The sequence below is a fragment of the Aspergillus lentulus genome (genome assembly GCF_001445615.1).
Source record: "Aspergillus lentulus DNA, contig: Alt01, strain: IFM 54703, whole genome shotgun sequence".
Classification (NCBI taxonomy): Eukaryota; Fungi; Ascomycota; class Eurotiomycetes; order Eurotiales; family Aspergillaceae; genus Aspergillus; species Aspergillus lentulus.
The window spans coordinates 1918861-1940920 of record NW_028322123.1 but is presented as its reverse complement, the minus strand read 5'-3'; the positions used below and the strand labels follow the sequence as shown (position 1 = coordinate 1940920).

At 52.3% G+C, this 22060-nt stretch overlaps 6 protein-coding genes across 6 annotated transcripts; 4 read left to right on the top strand and 2 right to left on the bottom strand.

The window, feature by feature from the left end:
* Window positions 1-672: 672 nt before the first annotated feature.
* Window positions 673-3194, top strand: ALT_0613 (Zn(II)2Cys6 transcription factor; the record flags this gene model as incomplete). The annotated part of the gene is made up of 4 exons (XM_033556068.2): window positions 673-1610; window positions 1661-2095; window positions 2160-3078; window positions 3150-3194. 4 exons carry the CDS (start codon window positions 673-675, stop codon window positions 3192-3194), a joined length of 2337 nt encoding a protein of 778 aa, XP_033411959.1.
* A 610-nt stretch (window positions 3195-3804) lies between these two features.
* On the top strand, window positions 3805-7026 carry ALT_0612 (putative NRPS-like enzyme; the record flags this gene model as incomplete). Its single annotated transcript, XM_033556067.2, has 3 exons — window positions 3805-4823; window positions 4873-5872; window positions 5923-7026. 3 exons carry the CDS (start codon window positions 3805-3807, stop codon window positions 7024-7026), a joined length of 3123 nt encoding a protein of 1040 aa, XP_033411958.2.
* Window positions 7027-7199: 173 nt separating this feature from the next.
* ALT_0611 (putative DNA damage repair protein Mus42) lies at window positions 7200-10718 on the bottom strand (the record flags this gene model as incomplete). The annotated part of the gene is made up of 1 exon (XM_089599006.1): window positions 7200-10718. The coding sequence occupies one exon, from the start codon at window positions 10716-10718 to the stop codon at window positions 7200-7202; it is 3519 nt and encodes a 1172-aa protein (XP_089456670.1).
* A 465-nt stretch (window positions 10719-11183) lies between these two features.
* On the top strand, window positions 11184-12819 carry ALT_0610 (FKBP-type peptidyl-prolyl cis-trans isomerase; the record flags this gene model as incomplete). Its single annotated transcript, XM_033556065.1, has 4 exons — window positions 11184-11273; window positions 11336-11752; window positions 11811-12549; window positions 12614-12819. The coding sequence occupies 4 exons, from the start codon at window positions 11184-11186 to the stop codon at window positions 12817-12819; spliced, it is 1452 nt and encodes a 483-aa protein (XP_033411956.1).
* A 656-nt stretch (window positions 12820-13475) lies between these two features.
* ALT_0609 (serine/threonine-protein kinase) lies at window positions 13476-16525 on the top strand (the record flags this gene model as incomplete). Its single annotated transcript, XM_033556064.1, has 4 exons — window positions 13476-13701; window positions 13752-15610; window positions 15662-15724; window positions 15788-16525. The coding sequence occupies 4 exons, from the start codon at window positions 13476-13478 to the stop codon at window positions 16523-16525; spliced, it is 2886 nt and encodes a 961-aa protein (XP_033411955.1).
* Window positions 16526-17077: 552 nt separating this feature from the next.
* Window positions 17078-21984, bottom strand: ALT_0608 (putative transcription initiation factor TFIID 111 kDa subunit; the record flags this gene model as incomplete). Its single annotated transcript, XM_033556063.2, has 8 exons — window positions 17078-17165; window positions 17223-17402; window positions 17470-17526; window positions 17577-20756; window positions 21145-21355; window positions 21415-21707; window positions 21756-21854; window positions 21902-21984. 8 exons carry the CDS (start codon window positions 21982-21984, stop codon window positions 17078-17080), a joined length of 4191 nt encoding a protein of 1396 aa, XP_033411954.2.
* Between the last annotated feature and the right edge of the window lie 76 nt (window positions 21985-22060).

Sequence of the window (22060 nt, the reverse complement as noted above, 5' to 3'; positions counted from 1 at the left end):
CATGGTCGAGTCCCGCTTCGCTCTCGGGGTTTCCATTGTGCTTGACTCATTGTCGTTTACTCAGTGCAATGATGTAGTTAATTAAACTAACTCATAGAGTGGAACTTTGAGCTTGACTTGATTTTCTACCATCGATCCGTAAACTCTTCTTTCGCGTTCTTTTGAAGCTGTAGTCACAGGAGACTCGCCGTCGACTCAGAAGCACGTGACGGGGTGTTCGCTAGGAGACCTGGTCTTGAGCAGCCTGTATTGAGATATTCAGCGCAACTCGATAATCCCCGTATGATTACGACACAGCATCACCAGTTGACCCTTTTTGAAGTGAATGGCGACTGAGATGCGGGTTCTCACCACTGGCAGCTGTGGAGTACCGTCATCCTCCAAAGTCACCAACCCCGCACGTCTCCAAACTTCGACCATGACACTAAGACGAAGAACGAGACGATGACTGGAGCTTCTGCCGTTGGGCCCGGGACTCCTCCGAACTCGCTCGGAAATTTCTCCATGTCAGCATCGTTCATCCCCGTTTCGAAAGTCTGTCTGTCTTCTGATGCTTGTACGATGGCAGCGGAAAAGAGGAAAAGAAGACAGTAGGACAGGAAATCTCCACCACTCCGTCTCGTGCCTAGAAAAGCGACCTGCACAAAGGCCCTCGTCTCGCCTTCCGAACCAATGAGGGCTTCTCTTATGAACGGGGTCCATACACAGCTATCCCCCGGAAATGACAAAGTCGTCGGAATTAGCACAGATGGCTCATACCTCGCGGGGCGGAAGCGAAAGGCATCGGACTCATCGTCGCCAACAGCCAAGGGCCCTGTGCAACGGCAGAAGATTACACGAGCATGCGACTACTGCAAGGAGAAGAAGACGCGGTGTACGGGGACGCTGCCGTGTATGAGATGTACACGCCTTGCGCTCCGCTGCGAGTACAATGCGGCGTACTCGCGAGGCCTGCCGCCGGATCCTTTGCCTGCGCCGCCGCCGTCGTCGTCGTCGCTGGTGAACTATGCAAATGAGGACCATGTGCGGGGTGGTACTCGTACTGCGCGGAGTTCAATCTCTCAGCGATCGTCGAGAGAGTCGCCCAGGACTGGTGGGGGTTTGCGATCGCAGCATGGTAGAGCTGGTTCGGAGGTGTCGCTGCGTGATTCGCCGGAGCCGGTTGTCACGGACTTTGAGGGTAATTATCTCGGGCCGGCGTCTGGGGTGTCGTTTTTGAATCGCGTCTGGAGCCGCCTTCATCAGGATGAGTCGTCGGCTATCCCTGGCGAACTGCAGGATGAATCTGTTTCCAGGATTACCTCCGTTTTCAAGTTCGGGGATAAGCCTTATTCGAACTACCGGGAGGCTGGCTTTACGCTACCACCTTTCGAGAAAGCTCTGGAGCTGGTGGGCATTTACTTTGACTTTTCGATGGTGACTTACCGTTTCTTGCACCGAGGAAGTGTAGAGGAGTGGCTCAAGCAGGTTTATGCAGACAATATCTGTTTCGCGAACCCGCCTACCGGCGTTATGGTAGCCCGAACTGCCATCATCCTTATGATCTTCGCTGTAGGTACTCTATATGAGGAGCAGAGGCCTGGTGACCCAGGAGAATTTCGCAATGAAAGGTGAGCTTCTACTAACTCACTTCTCATCTACAAATACTGAGAGATTACAGCGAACGATGGTATGCGGCGTCTAGATGGGCATCTTCTATGGAATCCGGTCCCCCTCGATTAGAGAGTGTCCAATCACGACTAGGTCAATGTCTCTACTTGCTTTCATCATCACGGGCCAATGAATGCTGGTATACCTTCGGCACGGCTCTCCAGCTAGTAACGGCTCTCGGATTGCATAGAAAATACCCGGCGAAGATGTCAAAGCACGGCAACTCGTATCTGGAGCAACAACTCCGCAAAAGGATTTTCTGGAGCGCCTATACGCTGGATAAATACCTCAGCGTCATGTTTGGGAGACCGCGGTTGCTCCATGACGAAGATACCGACCAAGAACTCCCTGATGAGATCAACGATGAAGATATATTGGAGGAAGATCCCCGGCGCCGGACTGGTTCCCCAGATTGTATGATGATTGCATCTGTGCTTCACTACAGGTACGTCGATTTGATTTTATGCTATCCCTTCATGTAACTGAAGCTAAGCCCTTCAACTTGACAGGCTTGGCCGTATACTTGGTGAAATATCTCGACAGCTTTACACTATCAACCCTCATACTCAAGATTCGCCTCTTGAGACCGCGGCTCGTCTTGCCTCGGATCTTGAGAAATGGAAACAGACTGCACCACCTTTGTTCAACAGTGTCCGAGCGACGAGTTTGATCCCGCCACTTTGCAGACAGAGTCAGGTATTACAGCTTGCATATTCACACGCGATGATCCATGCAACCCGGTCATTTCTGTTGAATGATTTCACAGACCTCAGTCGTCGACCATCGGTTCCACATCCGATGGTCTCGAGCCACGTGCGCAAATGCATAGACGCCGCGGAAGACGTGATGAAATTAGTGGATAGCCTGGCCAAACAGGGAGTCTTGATCCAGTCATTCTGGTTTACGCACTATGTGTGCTTCTGCGCCATCATCGTGGTCTATATCCACACTATTCAACAATATCGACTCGCCTCGGATCCTGACACCGCTTCCCCTAGGAGTGTAGAAGACAGCGGCTATCTTCATACACTCTTCAGTCTTGCAGAGACTTGCCAACAACATCTGGCTGAGGCTACCCGCAAGAATTGCCCGAGCCGCCGCTATAGTATCATCCTGGAGGAGTTGAGAAAGGAAGTACATCGGCAGATGGGAACACCTATTCAGCCTGAGAGTCCGGAAAACTCTCACGGAAATCTGCGTGGCAATCACGTACGAGGTAAAGAGACTCTCATGGTGGGTCAAGCGCATGCAGCCCCGGTGCATGTCGAGCAACCGGCCCCTATGTTTACCAACACGACGGTTCATCAGCCCGCACCTAACGGTATCCAATCGCCGAATTTCCTGGAAGGGCCCGTTGGAAATTCTGAAGACTTTGGTATTCTTGATAATCTTGAGGGCTCGATCTGGTGGGCTCAGCTCGATTCCTGGGTAAGTAGATGTCCACTGCAGCTCCTGCAGTTTCCAGTACCCGATCGAAATGCTTACTGATCTTCATTCAGGCGTTCTCGAATCCTATGAGTGATCCTTCTACGATGCCCTTCTGAGCTGCTTGTTCTGAACCATCCTGTGATGGTCCACCTTGTTACGCGATCCCTTGTCTGCTGCTTATGTAGAGCGACGATAACATGACGTTTGTTAATGAGATTATGGTACTAATGATGGACTTTTGCGTGCTTCCTGTTTCATGGGAATACTTCTCAAAGCGTTTGACTCTTTGTCTGTAGATTAGTAGATCGAAAGACCTATTCCTGAGGCACTAGCAGTCGAGTTTGCTGGTTTACTGATGATGGTGAGCTGGCAGTAAATACGTATGTACCCTTTAGTCCTGTATCGGACAAACTACTCGATTGAATAAAGCAAGCGATAGACAGGCAAGTCTTTTCCGGTCGATGATGCTCGGATTTAGTGCAGAGGTGCGATGCCTCATCTCCGCTCGGATATAAATCCGAACGACGGGCCAGCATTTCCGCACTCACACAACAGGAAGATCTGAATGCAGGCCTGCAAGTGTCGGATTTGAGGACCATCGGCAGATGCCGTGAGTATAAAGTCAAGATGGCTTTAAATGTACTTTGTTCCCCTCTCTTATTCGAAGTCGTTCGAAAGGCCAACTGCACATTCTGTTGGACTCCTCGGTTCAACATCTAACCAACCATGCTATCATCACCACTTGTTCCAACAGCGCTTCCTGAAGGGCATACTTCAGAAAATAGAGTTCGTCCTCAAGTATCCGACAGAGAACCCTTGACAGTCGACGAACTAGTCCGACACCGCGCATCCTTGCCACCATCGCAGCAACCAGTGATATCATACCCGCGGACTGGCATCGACTATGTAGACTATCCGCTGCGACAACTCGATGTCTTCGCTTTTCGAGTTGCCAAAGCCATTGCTGCTGTGGCACCTCCGCGGGCTACTTCAGCGGAAAAGCCAGCGGTCATTGCGCTGCTGGGACCGTCGGACCTCAACTACCTGGTCATGCTTCTGGCCTTGACGAAGCTCGGGCACGCAGGTTTGCTTCTCTCGACGAGGATATCCGTCGAGGCGTATGTGTCTCTGCTGGAGAAGACGCACGCGAAGCATATTTTCATCCACAGTTCCTTCAGGGACACCGCTGGGGAGATCAAGCAGCGGATTCCGAACTTATTGGTCGATGAGATTCCGACGCAGGAGCACTACGATTATCCGGTTATGGAAGACGTCGATACGAATCTCATGCCCCAGTTGGATCCTGCGGCCGAGGCGAAGCATATCGCATGGATCATCCACTCGAGTGGCTCGACGGGACTCCCCAAGCCGATTTTCCAGACCCAGAGCGCCGTCATCAAGAACTATGCGGGCAACATGAATATGACCGGGTTCATCACACTGCCTTTGTACCATAATCATGGCCTCAGCTGTCTGTTCCGCGCAGTGCACTCGTGCAAGTCGCTGCGTCTGTACAATGCGGAGTTGCCGCTCACGAAGCAGTATCTGCTGGATATTATGCGGTCGCACGAGTTTGAGATCTTCTATGGAGTCCCCTATGCTCTGAAACTTCTCGCCGAATCGGACGAAGGTATTGCTGTCCTGGCCAAGCTGAAAGCAGTCATGTTTGGGGGTTCTGCTTGTCCTGATTCGCTGGGAGATCGCCTTGTTGAGAATGGAGTCAACCTGATCAGTCACTATGGAACGTGAGTATTTTCTAGAATACAACTTAGGGCGACACTGACGGATGTACAGAACGGAAACGGGCCAATTGATGACCTCTTTCCGACCACCGGGAGACAAAGAATGGGACTGGGTGCGGCCTTCGGAGCAGGTCAAGAAGTATCTGGCATTCGAGGAGCGTTATCCGGGGATCTTTGAGCTGATCGTCCTCGACGGCTGGCCTTCAAAGGTTTTGTCTAACCGACCGGATGGTTCTTACGCTACAAAGGACCTCTTTCTCAAGCATCCCACCATGGAAGCGTACAAGTACTACGCTCGACTGGACGACACGATTGTCCTCGTCAATGGCGAAAAGGTCAATCCGCTGGACATGGAGGGCCGAGTCAGACAGCATGATGCGGTCTCTGAAGCCGTTGTCTTTGGAACTGGAAAGGCGTGTATCGGACTGGTGGTTATTCGTGCGCCTGGCACCGAGGCTATATCCGACGAGGAACTAATTGAAGCCATCTGGGCTGCTGTTACACGGGCCAACGAGACAATGCCTGCGTTTGGTCAGCTTTCAAAGAGCATGGTTCGAATACTACCAGCCGACACGCAATACCCTCGGACGGACAAGGGAACGGTCATCAGACAGGCTTTCTATCGGGCCTTCAGCAATTTAATTGAGGAGGCATACGAGGCAGAGGATGCGTCGACTGGGACTTTGACTCTTTCAGAAGCCGAGTTGAAGGACTTTCTCAGAGAGCAGCTTCAGGGCTTGTTGCCACTGAAAAAGGGTCAGGGGTTGACTGACGATGCAGACTTCTTCACCCTCGGGATGGATTCCCTGCAGGCTACACAGTTGCGATCTGTTCTTCTGAAGACGCTGGACACAAAAGGGCAGAAACTAGGATTGAACGTTGCGTTCGAGCATCCTACAATCAACGCATTGGCTCGTTATCTGAATGGCCTTAGTTCTGGGGTCTCTGAAGGTGCCGTGCCTGTCGAGGAGCAAATGAGTGCCCTCATTGCAAAATACAGCCAGTTCGAGCAACACAGGCCTGTTCCGAATGGGCTGAACGGAAGATATATTGTAAGTTTGACATCTCTTGTCTATAGCGGTGTCACAATTAACACTCCCAGGTTGTTACGGGCGCCACTGGGTCCCTTGGAAGTCATGTCGCCGTGAAGGTCTCCGCACTCGAAGACGTCCAAAAGGTGTACTGCCTTGTGCGTGCCAGCTCAACAATCGAGGCCTACGACCGCCTGCTCAAATCACTGCGAGCCCGAAATGTCTACGCCGCCATGTCCGATACTGCCCGCAGCAAGCTCGTCGCTCTCCCATCCGATCTCTCGCATCCCACGCTGGGCCTCGACTCATCAACATACTATACCATCACTTCAGAACTCACCGACATCATCCACTGCGCTTGGTCCGTCAACTTCAACATGCAACTAAGCAGCTTCGAAAAAGACAGCATCGCCGGCGTCAAGCACCTCATCGACCTCTGCCTCAAAGCCCAGCGCCCCACCCCCGCAACCTTCAACTTCTGCTCCTCCGCCAGCACCGTCTTCAACACAGCCGGCCCAGACATCCCCGAAGCCCTCCCAAAGAGCCTCACCTTCGCCCAGCACATGGGCTACGCACAGTCCAAGCTCGTCGGCGAACACATCTGCACCCACGCCGCGCAGCAGACCGGCATCCGCGCGCGCGTCCTCCGCATCGGCCAGGTCATCGGCGACCAGACCCACGGCATCTGGAACCCCACCGAAGCCATCCCCCTCATGCTGCAGTGCGCAAAGACCATCGGCGCTCTCCCTGCCCTCGACGAGTCCCCGCTCTGGCTCCCTGTCGACACAGTCGCGGGTACCGTCGTCGACATCTCCCTCTCTGACCAATCCGCCGTACAGGCAGAACAGGTCTTCAACATCGTCAGCCCGCATCCTTTCCATTGGACACGGGATCTGCTGCCGTATCTGCGCGCCGCGGGCCTCGAGTTCGAGGTGCTGGAGCAGCGGGCTTGGGTGGCGCGGCTGAGACAGTCGAACCCTGACCCCGCGGTTAACCCGCCTATCAAGCTGGTGGAGTTCTTTGCGAGCAAGTATGACACGGACAAGCCGCGGCGGGTGCTGGAGTGGCACACGGAGAAGGCAAGGGAGGTCTCGCGCACGTTGGCGGAGTCGAGGCCGTTGAGTCAGGAGCTGGTGGGCAAGATTGTGGAGTATTTTTGCAAGGAGTGTTGGTGAGGAGTTGGTTTTCGTTCTGCATAGATCTAGATTAAGCATCTCCGCATATATCTTCATTGAATCTACTGACCATCTTGTTCAATTGGATTATATATCACCAAACCAGATAGACGCTATGCTGATCATCGTATGGATCGTAACTCTGATATATACATCATACGGAAATATGCACGCTACGAAAACTCAACAGGCGGTAACCCTCTCTCCTCAACACCCTCGCTAACCGCCTTCTGCAGAGATCGAACGGCTTCATCCCAGGTAATTGTACCCTGAGAAGTGCCTGCCTGACACTCACTCGCTCGTGATGCCTTCGCGTCCTCCACAAGCCACATCAGCCAGGTAACAACAGACACGGCCTTGTCAATATCCTTTTCGTCGAGGACGACACTTTTGAGGTACCGAGCGAGCGCCTCAACGTCTTCGTTGAACGGACCTTCGTCCGCGAAGGTTGCATGCCATGCGCCGACCTCGTCTCGGAGATCGGATAGGGCTGTTAGTTTCTTGGAGGTGAATGTCGGGCGTTCCGGGAGCGGAGGAAGACGGAGGCGCTTCTCCTGTGCTGCGGACGCAGGAGTGGATGGACCGACCCTTCGAGGAGCGGGCGGTTGCACGCCTGAGCGTTGGAGCTTACGCGCGCGTTTCTGCTCTTCGAGGACTTCGCGGCGGATATCTTCCGGTAAGGCTGCGAGGAAGTCGGCGGAGATTTCCGGGTCCGGGGAGGGAGAGGGCTGCCGTGGCGATGCTTGCTCCTCCGTATTGACGGAGGTTGGCGTCGGTCTTGCGACAATAAAGTTGGACTGTGTGAGGGTCATGTTGCCCGAACTTTTGGTGATGGGTCGACCTCGTCGCTTTTTTGTCGGGGTTGATGGCTTCTTAATCCCGACGTTGCCAGATGACGCTGGACGCGAGCTGGGAACAGACGGAACGACTGGTTGAGGTTCTGGAGTGCTTGAGGTTTGCGGATAGTATCCCAAAATCTCGGCACGAACATCTTCCGGCAAAGCGGCCAGAGTGTCTGGGTCCAGCTGCGACTGAGGAGGGAGTGCCGTGGCTGTGGACGGTTGTGTCCTACGTGCGGGCGGGCAAGGCGAGGCCGAACGAGACTCCTGTCGCCCTTTGCCCTGCGACATCAACTTCGACCGGATATCACTAGGGAGCTCAGCAATGACCTTGGGGTCAGCCTGCGACGGCATGATGAATTGAGTTCCTGAGATGTTCAGAGGTTTGTACGAATCGTCATTCAGAGTCGGGCCATGACTGACAGCTGCAGCGTCGGCTTTGCGTGGGCTGTCCAAGTCATCGGGATCCCGGACCTGTTCATGACTTTTCCTCGCTGGGGACGCCTTAAATTTGAGTTGCTGCTGGCTACCTTCAGGCTTGTCGGTAGCCCCTAACTTGAGAGGCTCAAGCTTCGTCATCTGGACCCCTAAACCTCTTAAATCACCAGGCGTTATTCCAAAGCTGCGAAGCATGGAGATTGCCTCTTTTGCAAGGACCTCCGGCGCGTTGGTCGCTCTGCCCAGTACGACGCTCTTGTTGAAAACATCGCATTTCCCATGCCCAAGATGCTTGACAGGCTCCAATGGCGCATCTGCGGATCTTCGCATCACCTTCAACGTCAGCTGTTTGCCTTTGACCAGGTTGTCCGAAAGTCTGCGGTGTAACTCCTCGCACAAAGATTGCACAAAGTCCTCCGCCTGGGCCTGGTTCACAAAGCGAATGCCCCAGTTCACTTCAGCAGAGACCGACTTCCTGAGAACTTCATTACCGACTTCCGTTCGGTCGATACCACGAGCATACTCCCAGATTTTGAGACCGGTCTTGGGTCCAAGATGGTTAATCAGTTTCTCACGAGAGACGTCTCTGACATCCTTCACGAATTTAACACCAAGCTCCTCCAGCTTCGCGCCAAGACTATATCCGACACCGGGTAGATCCTGCACCGTGAGGTCTCCAATCAAGTCCAATACACTGTCCGGCTTTAGTTGGAACTGGCCAGCGGGCTTTGCCTTTCGTAGCGCAACTTTAGCGAGCAAAATATTTCCGCCGATGCCAACAGACACATCACAGCCAGTCGCCGTTTTCACGGACTCTCGCAGATTCTGGGCGATCTCGTCTGCTTTGGCCTGTTCGCGGTAGATAGACCCTTCTGATATCCCTCGCCCGTCCGAACCTCCGGCCTCGAGACATTGCATTGTGATATCAACCAGGGCTTCGTCAATGCTCACGCTCTGGACAACACCATCAACCGCGAGGACAGCACTGTAAAATTTCTTGCTCGCTTCTTCATACGCAGGAAAATCGTACGGCAAGACCTTCAGCTCCGGACAGGCTTGTAGAGCACCCTTCATCCACATCCCGTTCTTGATGCCCCGGGCGCGCGCAGGATAGTTGCAGCTGGCAATTTCGGAGCCAGAGCCAGTACCGTGTGCAATGGCTACTGGTTGGCCTTTGAGCTCTGGGTGTTTCAGCGTCGATACGGCCGCGAAGAAGGAATCAAAGTCCACATGTAGAATATAGCGTCTTGCTCCTGAAACAGGCTTTTTGAGACCAGCTTGAGAGTGAGATTTTTCCTTTGCAGCAGCTTGCAACTGAGCCTTGAGCTCTGCCTTCCACGTTGATAGATGATGCAAGCGAGATTCACGGTAGAACTGCTGAAGAAATTCCGGGTTCACAACACTTGAATTGCGCATCCTTGGATCCGCCAAGAGCTGCGCGTTATACTCCTCTGGGGTCATTTCTGTCTTGGCAGGTACGGATTCTCCAGCGAGCGGCGGATCTGGGTTGGTAATGCCGGCTGGAGATTGTGTTGACATTCTACGACCTAATTCAGCTGCTGCAATATCTTCAGCATCTGAATGTTTGGGTGAGTCGCTTCGTTCAGACTTGGATATGTCAAGTATGTTTCCAGCCGGGTCAGAAGAGGCAAAGCTAGGGAAATCGCCATAGTCCGATTGCGTGGCCGTTTTCGTAGCTTCCTCGGCCGCAGAAGTCTGGTCAGTCTGTTCAGAAACCTCTGGAGGTTCTGCTTCAGAAGAAACCTCTCTGACGGGAGTTTCTAAGCGTTTCAGTCGAGATGTGTACCAGCTGGAATCTGACTGGTCTCTGTAGCCGGCCAGCTGTGTATTCGCCTGACTGAGAAGTCGGCCGTTATCGAAGTTGAGAACCTTCTGAGCATGACCCTCATCTACTACTCGAAACGCGTCCCATGGGAGCAAGCGTCCAGCCTTGATACTTTCAACCACCCATGCCGGCTTGACGATACGATATCTCTTAAACTCTTCGCGTTTCTTGGGGGTGAGAGAGCTGGCAATGATATGGGTTGCGACGGTCTTGCCATCCAAATATTGAAGGAAACCACCGCCATAGCTTACTATAAGACGATGGAGGTCCTGTAAAGATGGCTGAGTGTACCCATTGACGTGTGCGACAACGCCGCGGAATATGGGCGGCCGATCCGGAGAGGACGAGCGTATTTCAGAGTCCAGATTCTGCAACTTGATCTTCTTACGGCGCATATAGTCGCCGAAGCCACCGAAGTTCGACGCCTCATATTCTTCGCCTTCTTCATCGTCAAACTGATCTAGATATCGAAAGTTAGTAAGGAACGTAAGTGTTTCGGAGCGGTAGTACGCACGATTTTCGATGCGCTTGCGCACAGCGCTGGAGTTCGCATCAAGAAGAGAGCCCATGATGGGCTAGAAGGAGGAGCATTATCAAATACCACTTCCTCGAAGATATCATCTAGAGTGACAAGAAGCTCAACGTCTACTCGTGTTGAGTGGCGGAGGACGCGAACGGCTGACACGACGTCATGTGACAAGAGGGGAAGCTCTCAGGCGGCGAATGACGGCAGAAAATAGAGCAGCCTGAGGCGGTGAACGATCTGATTGGCTGATGGATTGTTTCCATGGAAAAGAAGAAAAAAAGTAAAAAAATGGAGACCTCAGGCTCCACCACTGGTCCATTGCAGAAAAAAAAGTCGGTCCCAAAGCTTGGAGATTCTCTATATCATCTCAAAAGTTTTCATTTTTCTTCTTATTCCACATCTTAATCTACTTTCGTGGATTCCATTTCTTTCATTACTCTTAACTTAGTCTCCTCGTTATTTTCTGCTTTACATTTGCCCTTTCTTTCGCTATCTACATTCAATCAAAATGTCCGCTCTCCTGCCTGTCGCAGTCTATGCCCTCAGGGTTCCTGCAGGAGGACTTCTGATTCCTGCGGTTCCCGATGCCGCTGCTACGGTTCGTATTTCCTTGAACGGTATCGATTGATGGAATGCAAATGTTCTAATTGCCGATGACAGTTCCGCGTGAGCATGGCTGCCATTGATCCTGATGAGACTCCCGAGTTCGAGGATGGACAGACCCGCCCCAGAGCTACTCTCAAGCTTGTTCGCCCTCCCGCAGACATGGACATTGATGAATCGGACGATGACTACGAAGACGATTCGGAGGATGATTCTGATGACGAAGAAGTCAACGGCGGCCCCAGCGACAAGGAAAAGGCCCGCAAACTCAAGGAGGCTGCCGCTCTCAAGGAACTCGAGGACGAGGACGGGGACGAGGATAGCGAGAGCGATGATGAAGACTTTGATTTGAAGGCTGCCATCTCCAAGCTCGTCAAGGGCAAGGCCCCTGCTACGGATGACGACGAAGATGACGAGTCGGATGAAGGACTGGAGCTTGACGAGATGGTCGTCTGTACCTTGGATCCTGAGAGAGTATGTTATTGAACCGTTTTCAGCTCAATTGACTGCATATGCTAATGTCGCGCAACAGCACTGCCAGCAACCTTTGGACATCACTGTTGCCGAGGGCGAGCGCGTCTTCTTCAAGGTCACTGGAACACACACCGTCTACCTGACCGGAAACTACGTCATTCCTGCTGAGGAGGGCCCGTCCGAGTATGATGAGGATGAGGACGATGAGGATGACGAGGACGACTATGACCTTTCCCCCGATGAAGATGACCTGGTCGACATGGGTGACCTTTTGGACGACGAGGAGGAGGATGAACTCGATGGCTTGGCTCACCCCAGAGTCACCGAGATTGAGAGTGATGAAGAAGAGGCCCCCAAGCTGGTTGAGTCCAAGGGCAAGAACAAGCGCACCGCTGACTCCGACGAGGAGATGGCGCTTGATGACATGATGGCCAAGGACGGCAAGGCCAAGGGTGCTGACAAGGGTGAGCCTGCTTTGAGCAAGAAGCAGCAGAAGAAGCTCAAGAAGAACAACGGTGAGGCAGCCGCTGTTGAGCAGAAGAAGGAGGCCAAGGACGCTAAGGAGGGCAAGGAGGGCAAGGAAGCCAAGAAGGTTCAGTTCGCGAAGAACCTTGAGCAGGGCCCTACTCCTTCCGGTCAGAAGCCTGGGGAGACCACTACCGGCACTCTTGGTGTCAAGGAGGTCAAGGGCGTCAAGATCGATGACAAGAAGCTCGGAAAGGGTCCCGCTGCCAAGGCCGGCAACACTGTTGCCATGAGATACATCGGCAAGCTTGAGGACGGCAAGGTCTTTGATGGTATGTCACCCTTATGCAAATAGACAATATTGGATAGAGCGCTAACGGATTTCCTCCTTAATAGCCAACAAGAAGGGCAAGCCTTTCACATTCAAGCTTGGCAAGGGTGAGGTCATCAAGGGCTGGGATATTGGTATTGCTGGCATGGCTGTCGGTGGTGAGCGTCGTATCACGATTCCTCCTCACCTGGCCTACGGCAAGAAGGCTCTTCCCGGCATTCCTGCCAACTCGAAGCTGATCTTCGACGTTAAGCTCCTTGAGATCAAATAAGCAGCTCTGTTGCCTGCTTGTGTCTTGAGACGTTCTATTGTTCATGTTCGGTGTCACCATCTGTCCACATTGGCATCTCACTGTTTCATATATTGTCTTTTGTTTCATTGTCCAAAAAGGTGTTCAGGGGTTTTGTTTGAATTCTGAATTCCTGTGATATCCGACTTGTTTTTTCTACTGCGCAGCTACGCCATGCATCTAGCAGGGATGAGGATATTGCATGGAGTCCAAGTCTCTTACTCATCTATACAAGTGTGCCTCGACTTGTATAACTCAATGATAGATTTGGATCTTATGTCTCCTGAGTCCTTCTACTAACCCTCTGTAGGTACTTAACGTCAGTTTATCGGCCAAAGACGCGGTTTCCCTTGGCTCTTTGCGCCTCCCTTTCGTAGTCTTGCCTAACACAGTCGTTCTTTCCTCTTGTTTCACCTCAACAAGCTCCCCTCTCCTATCCATCCTCTCTGTCAACTTCGACTTCCCAACACCACAGCGTCCCCGTTCGATAGCCTGCATGGTTTATCGGATCTTTATACATTCCTTCACTCATTGTACCGGCAGTACTATCGTTATTCGTTCGAGGCTGGTATTGTCCATAGCACCGTATACATGTCTTTCGCTCTCAACTAAAGGCTCAAGAGGTTCCTGTGGAGAAGATGGCACACCAGCCCAGTTCAGAGGAAGCTGGCGGCGGTCAAGCAGTTAACGACGCGGTTGAACGCGGTGTCAGTTCCTGTCTGTCTTCACATGATCAGAGAGTCTCCGAAGAGGCATCCGCTCCTTCAGCAGCTGAGCAAATCAGCAGGGGTAGCATCAGCGCGCGTCTCAAGCGCAACAGTTCCAAGCTCCTATCGTTATTAGGTCTTCGCAACTCATCCAACGGTACGTTGGTCCAGCATAAACGATTAGAGACTGGCTAATAGAGAAATCAGCTGGAAAAGCTCAGCTCAGGGAAGAGGAGATTTTCATCCATCAAACTAATCCTGCTGGATCCGCTCAATCATCTGGTTCATACGCAACCAAAGACGTTTACAGTTGCCGCAGCACACAATCTAGGGAGTGTCCTTGTGTTCGTATTGCGGGAAATTCAGCCCAGAGCAGCTCCAGCACTTTGCTCGACTCGTCCAAAGACCGGATCCATGCGTGCGAGAAAGTCGCAGAAGGCACAGACTTCCAACTGCGCCTCCTGAAGACTGATGTTGTCGATTCCACCCATCTTTCCACCTTTGATACTCGTCGCACCAACTCAACTTCGGCCGTCTTGACTGATATCGTTGCATACAAACTCTCAACCGCATTTGGATATCCAACGGTCATCCGCCGCTCACATCTGCGATCACGACCAAATATATCAGCAGTTCACTTCGTGTCTCCGCAACAACCTCTCAGCAAGCAAGGTGATGGCGCCGACGATGCCCGGCATAGCGACGATCCGTCAACTTCTCCCTGCGACAGCGGCTCACCCATGAGCACAAACTCTACTCCTCCAACCTCCGAAGAACCATCTTCCTTTGCAGATGGCTGGAAACAATCGTCGCAGAACGTCGCTCAAAAACATCAGCGCCTATCCCTCCCAGACCAGGGACCTCCCCGAATCCTGACTCCGATTCAAGAGTCGCCGAACGTTGCACCATCTATTTACACCGTGGAGGCGGCTGCAAACGCAAAAATATTCTTCGAAACATATTTCAATACCATCTTTCACAGCGGCGATCCGCGCTTGGAACGTCGAATCGAGCTCGAAAGATGCATCCATAGATCCCCACTCGCACCAGAAGAGAGGGCTAGAGCAAGAAAAAATTGGCTTGATCAAGAAAGAGAACATCTACGCCAATACCGTCTATTGAAGTCTCGCCCTCACCGCACCCGCCGCAATGAGACAGTTGCCCTGGCTGGCTACGAAGTGGTCAAAGTTCTTGGTCGAGGAAGCTTTGGCGTGGTCCGTCTGGTAAAGGAGAAAAGACCCAAAGATGGTTCGGGCTATCGCGTCAGTGAAGGTTCATCATCTTCCTTCAGAAAAGATCGCTTTAATTCCCTGCGGTCAGCTCTTAGTGGAGCCGAACGTGATCATCGACGTGCCATGACCCGTGCAACGAAAGATGTCTTCGCCATGAAAGTGATACGGAAATCGGTGATGATACGCAACTGTCAAGAGGGTCATTTGCGGGCAGAGAGAGACTTCCTCGTTGCTTCGGCAAAATCTCGCTGGGTAGTTCCCTTGATCGCAAGCTTCCAGGATCACAATTATCTCTACTTGATAATGGATTACATGGTGGGAGGGGATTTCCTTGGCCTGTTAATGCGAAGAAACATTCTGCCAGAGCACTTCACGAGGTGGTATGCTGCCGAAATGATACTCTGTATCGAGGAGGCTCACAAACTTCGATGGATTCACCGGGATGTCAAGCCAGACAACTTCTTGATCTCAGCCTCTGGTCATATGAAAATATCTGACTTTGGTCTAGCTTTTGACGGTCACTGGGCGCATGATCAAGCCTATTACAACGAGCACCGATACTCCTTGCTTGAGAAGCTCGGAATTCGGATTGACGGCGACAGAGAAGACAGGGAGGAACACAAGTCAACAGATGCGGCAAAGAATCACAATGAGCTCAAGCCCGATCGCAATCCACCGTCATTCAATGTATTAGACTGGCGTGACAATAACCAGAAGCGCCGATTTGCCCGCAGCATCGTTGGCACCAGCCAGTATATGGCACCGGAAATCATCCGAGGAGAAGCGTACGACGGACGATGTGACTGGTGGAGTGTAGGCATCATAATATACGAGGTACATCAGTCCAAGACAGGGTCAAGACTGCTTCTAACGCACGCTGAATAGTGCCTCTATGGATTCACCCCGTTTGCCTCCATGGACCGGCAGGAGACCAAGTGGAAGATCCATGTGAGTCAATCAGACACATCAGATAGCTAAGGTAGAGCGTTTATGGGGCTGACAGTTAGCAAGCACCATGTGCAAACATTGTTTTTTCCTGCTGAGAGACCTGCCGACCTGATGGTATCCACGGAGGCAATCGACCTCATCAATCGGCTACTTCAGGATAAGGAGTACCGCTTATCCTCGAGCAAGTATAAGGTCAATGAATCATTGATCTTGCCACCGAACCTGAGGCGTTCCATCCTTTTTGATGATAGCAGCAACCGGAACTACCAAGGCTTCTACGTATACGCGGACGATGCCGGGGATATCAAGGCACATCCCTTCTTCCATGGCATCAACTGGCGTACACATCATCTGACCGAACCGCCGTTCACTCCCAAAGTAGACGGCTGGGAAGATACTCGCTATTTCGATGACAATGAGGACTCCATGGGTAACGATGATGTTTCACTTACCTCGGAGGAAAACCAAGGGCTAGATGAGGTCGACGGAGGTGACGCTCACGAACCAGGTCTTGAAAAGGTGCAATCGCAGCAAAAAGGCAGTCAGCCAGGTAAGAAGGACAGTCCCGAGCCTGCAAAGAAGAACAAGCACCACAAGAAGGACAAACACAAGCGGAGAAGACCACGAGACAAGCTACTGCGCGACCCGAGAGTTGGTAAAACAGTGCTCGACATCCGCAAGCGAGGTGCATTTCTGGGCTACACATACCGGCGGCCAAATGCAGTTGCACTTGCACTGGTTCCTGAACGGGGACGATCGATGTTTAGACGGGGACACTTGTCGGAGTTGCATGGATATTGACGTGTTCAGAGCCCTTGGGTGGCGAGGCATCATCTTATTCGATCGTCAAAAAGCAGTTTTCAGCTGCAGTCAAGCCATGTGAAGTCTAGTCAAGGGCTCCTGTATCCTTACCTACATTTATATACAGTGGCAGACTGAGCGCCAGAAATCGTATGGGCTTGCGTCCGCGGTTTCATATTCTACTGAGTGGACTTTATCAAAGTGTCATAGAACTTTTGATATGACGAGAACACGGCGTAGTTGTCATTTGAGTAATACATGATCAGAAGAGAATGTGACTGCGAGGTAGAACGTTGAACCATACTACCATAAAGGGACCATACACCCAGCCACCCAACATTGCTCCAAACCCAAGGTATCTAGAGAATTTTTATGCACAGACAAAAGTGGAGGGCCATCATCATGCATGAATTTTCTGCGTAAAGTGGAAAAAAGATGTTTGTTTGATGCAAAGTGAAGAATACGACAGATACAATGCAACCGATCCTTAGGGGTATCATGAGACAATTTGTTTACCGAAAGCAGGGAAAATAGCGTGAGATCGATAGCAGATCAGATAGCAGGAGGAGCACCCATGGCGAACGCAGAGTCACTGACGCGATCTTCGGGTTTCATAGTCCCGTTCAGCAGGGGACAGAGCCTGCATCCTGTTAGTTAACCCACTACATATAGGGTGAGATGGGGATAGGGAACGCACTTCTTGTTAGTCTTGATATGGCCGACTTGGCCGCAGTTGGCGCATTTGCGCTGGGTTCCAGCTGCCTTGGCGCCGTCGGCCGGGGAGTCGCCTGTCGAGGACTTGAAGGCGCCCTTTTGCTTCTCGCGCGCGAAGCGGCGTTCCTTGTTGCGGTTGAGACGGCTGAGTTCGTTTTCGAGACTGTAAGGAAGACGATGGGTTAGTCTTCTTGGAGAATAGAAGAGAGACAGATGGAAAGGGGACGTACAGTTTCTTGTTGCGAGCATCGATCTCGGGATCGCCGGTTGGTTGGAGGGATTCGAGTCTATTTTCATTAGTGTATGAAGAGTAAGGAGAGAATGAGGGCAAACGTACTTGGTGGTCAGAGCTTCCATCTTATGACGATGCTGCATGTAGTGTCGAATGACACGCGGATCCCACACGGTTGTCTCTTTCTGGACGATTTCGCCCCTCTCATCTCTGAACTGGCGGACGATACGCAAAACCTTGCCTTTTTGGTCTGCCATGCTGATCTTGCTGAACTGACTGGTAGTTTCGTCATCGCGCCGATTGGGCGCCGGCGTCGGAGCCTCCGAACGCGGGGTGGGTTTGTTGAACTCCTCTTCCATTTCGCGATCGATGTCGCTTTCGTCGTCGGAGTGTTCCACTGTTGAGGACAGACTGGCCTTCTGGGCGTCCCAGATTCGGCGGATGGATGTTTCATAGGACTTTTGTTGTCTCGCGACATTGTAGCTGTGGCCGCCCAGTTCCTTCAATCGCTGGGCATCCAACTTGTCTTCCACACTCTCTCCAATGGCCTTGAACCCGCCCTTCATGGAGGTCTTGATAAAACTGAAACCTTCGCCACGGCCGGTAGGATCACCTTCTCCATGTAGTTTCAGCATTGCCTTGCCCTGAGATGCTAAGAGGAAGTTGCGGGTTGCCTTCCAAGGTGCCATCTGCTGCTCAAAGCTTTCGCCTTCGCCGTCCTCATCCTCGTCGCCTCCAGTCTCCGCGTCATTTCCGTAGCCCGTATCATGGAGGTGCTGCTGGCCGACCTGCATGGCTTCAAGGAGACACACATCCTCCGGTTGGACCCATGAGCGGATTGTATCAGACTCGGGGACTGGCTCCAAGGGCACCCAGTACTTGGAGTCCTTGTCGTGTTGAAGGAAATCCTTCACTTTCTGACGGTTCTGCATGTCGCTTGTGCCTGGTATATGGGCGGTGACATCACTTATCGATAGTCTCAAGTCCGGACTCTTCTTGAGCAGTCGATACACAAGCATCTTCATGCGATTCTTTGCAACAGTTGTGACCTTTCGCGAGTGGGGACCAGGGACGTCGACGGATGGGAACTGCTGTCCCGCGACGTAGAGATGCTCAATGTTCCGCAGATAGTAGTCACTGCCACCGGTGCCGGTGCTGCTGCGTACAACAAGGAAATCTGTTGATCTCGGTTGGTGCTGGAAAAGAGGTGCGCGATACATGGAGTTGGAGATAGTCGGTGTGATCTCTCCGGGATCAACATGACCAAAGATGGAGAAGGGACTCTTGTCCTGAGGGAGGAGAACGACCGTCTCGCCTATCTCGGCTTTTGGACGGGTAGAGTCCTCCATGCTCTTTCTGCGATAGTAGTTGATAAATCGATTGGACATGCCGAAATTGGAGAGCATGAAGGGGCTCTCTTCGGAATACTCCACTAACAGCACGTTGGAGTTGTCAGCCATAGACAAAGCCTTGGTCGAGTCATACAGAGTCTTGGCGTCCTTGCCCTTTTGATGCTTGCGCTTGATGTACGCAGGATTTTTGAACCAACAGGTCTGACCAGGCCGGAAGGACAAGGCAGGACGGTGGAAAGATCTGGCTTCGGCTTTGGCCAACTCGGTCTTGTAGTAGGGCCACTGCAGACGAAGGGCGGGCATACTGTGTTCGAGAGTGACATTGCCGAGCGTGCTGCGGATCTTGTTCTGATGATTCTGCTTGAGCATATCGTACGCCTGATCGTTGGAAATGTTGTAGCGCGATGAGAGACGCCGCGTGACATTGACATCCATTTCTTCCCGATTGAGATCGCCCAAAACCTTGGGTTTCGGGGCAACGGTCTCGGGACCGCGCTCATCGAGAAGGATGAAGGGGTCGTTCATGTCGATTGTCACCTTCTTAGCGATCCGCACGGTAGCTTGCTCTGGGTCATCGAGCAAAGGCAGGTCGATGTGAGAGAGCGCAATCACGTCCATGGGATCTCTACCGAGCTTGCGCTTCTTTGCCGGACGGGCGGTCTCCACAAGCCAGTCCTCCTCATCAGCAGACTCCACAGCGTCCTTGGCAGGCTCTTCATCAATGTCCATGATGGAGATATCATCCTTGATCTCCCAGTTAGAGCACACGACACGGAGATCCTGCAATGTGATGCCACCAGGCAGAACTTCGTCAGTATCGGTGTCGTGGTCAGCCTCGTCCCTAGATTCGACCGGCTCCTCTTCCTGAGTAATCTCGGCGATGGTGACTATTCCTAGATGCTCCGAATCCAGAGACCGCTTATGCGACTGACCCCCTGCCTTGAAAATTCTCTCCTGATCTTGTGACAGTTCGATATGTAATTTGCTCGGCAGAACGGGCTTCGGAGGTTTCGGTGGCTGCTTGCCAAGGAAGAAAGCCTTCTTGTGAGGGATGAGTTCGAGAAAGCGTGGGAGAGCTTTGCGATCGAACTTGGGGAACAAAGAGTGTAATAGTTCCTCGACGTTCTCCGGAGGTGCCGGCGGGTTATCCGGACCGTATGCCGACATGGCAAACAAAGCCTGCTGGAGTTTCCATGCTCGGAGAGCCGCAGGATCCATGTCCTCCGCAGTAGGAGTTACAGTTCCATCATCCTCAAACGGTTCATCTTCATCCTCCTCCATCGTCATCGGCTCGGGTTCCGGCGCGAGCGCTTCGGCAGGCTTGGCTGGGACGGGAGGCTTGGTCTCTTCCTCTTCCTCGAAGAACAGGTCTCGAGTGGTATCCATCTGTACTGGTCCAGGTGAAGACGGTCCCTCACCAAAGAGATCGTCAAGCTCATCGCCCCCCGGGGCCTGCTGGTCCTGGCGATCCCCAAAGAGATCATCCTCCGCTTCGAACAAACCCTTCTCCTCATCATCCGCAACCGCGGCTACGTCCTCTGCAGCAAGTTCGCCCGTTCGTTCTTCTTCTTCGGGAAGATCATCGTCGTCGATGTCTTCGTAATCGATCGCGTCGTCTGCTTTTTCGCCGGGTTCCAACTCTCTCGTCAAGAAATCGAACGACATGCCGCCTTCCCCGAAGGGTCCGTTCATCTGGCGCATTACATTGTCAAAGTCCGCATCATCCGGCTCCGTGGGGCCCGGCCCCGTTGCATGAGGCATTTTGAAGGTGGTGATAAGAGATTGTAGATTCTGAGGGAAATTGAGTAGGTGCGGTGTTGGCGGAAGACGGTAAGACACAGGCCGATAGAAACAAACGAGGGCTCGAGAAAGTGAGAGTAGCGCCTCGTAGGTACCGAGACCTGCTCTACCGGCGAAAGGAGTCGCAGTCGACCTGTGTCAGTGAAGTGAGGTGTAAACGATGGAACAGTGTTGGCTGGGAAAGATATGAAATGGACTGCGGCGGGAATCGCGAGAGGCACGACGGAGGGCGGACGGCGCTAGTCCGTATCAGGCAATCAGCTCACCAGGCCTCATTCACGCCGCCAACGATTCTCAACCACAGAATACTTGAAATAGGCTATAAACAGTGATTTTACTGGCTTCGGAATAAACTGGTAAGGTGGTATTGTGTACAGCAGTCACAGCGACGACAGCATTGTGTGTTGAGTTCAGTTTTCCTGCCACCACATAGATTCGGCAGGATAAGCATTCAGCTAAAAATACAGGTCTCTCGAGAAAGAGAAGAACGTTAAAGATCAAAGCCACCATAGTATATACACAATGCTTTACTGGCTCCTTCCATGCAATAATGCACCACGGGAGCCTTTTCGCCGTCTTTGACCAGTTTCGCCAGCTGCCTCACGTCCGACGTTCGAGGAAGATAGAGGACGATGTATTTTGTGAACAGGGAGTACTCGGTGTACAGTGTCTTGAGGGAGTAGGGTTCCATGGTCCGTAGGTTGAACACCTCATCCGAACGATATCCAGGGCCTACAGGACGGGTTATACAGCTGTTGGCCAGGCTGGCGAAGTAGAAAGGAAGGACATACCACCCCATGGAGGACTTGCAAAGATCACGCTATAAGGCGCGAGTTCCTTGAGTTGATCCTTGAGGATAGAGAAACAATCACCCTCGAACCATGTGATCTTGTCCGCCACGCCGTAGACCTGGGCATTGTGTTTGGCACATTGCAAGACGGCGGGGTTCTTCTCAATAGCGTAGACTCGTTTCCATTTGCCTGTTCTGGCGAACGCGATAGTATTCCCACCTGCGCCGGCAAAAGCGTCTACTAGGATACTGCGTCCTGCGGGTGCTGATCGAGCGATATCCTCTGCGATCTTGCTGTTGGGGTTTAGTAGCAGCATGAGGAAGCTTCAGCAGGGGACTAACTTGGCGACGGGTTCTGGTGTCACTCCAAACCATGCATCGTCTGTCAGCCAGATACCTTCATCGTATCTTGAGAAGATCTTGTATCGTTGTGCCCAGTAACTAGAAAGTCAGCAGAGGAGGATGGTGGAAGATCAGCCAGTACATACTTCTGAATATCCCACGGCACTTCACCAATGTAATTGTAATGATGAACCTCGGGCGGAGCTTCATCCGTAGAATTGCTCGCCATTTTAGGTAGAGCAAATCAGCGACAGTAGGTCAAGTCCCATGTTCTGATGCTCCATCCATCAAGAAATGGTGATAAC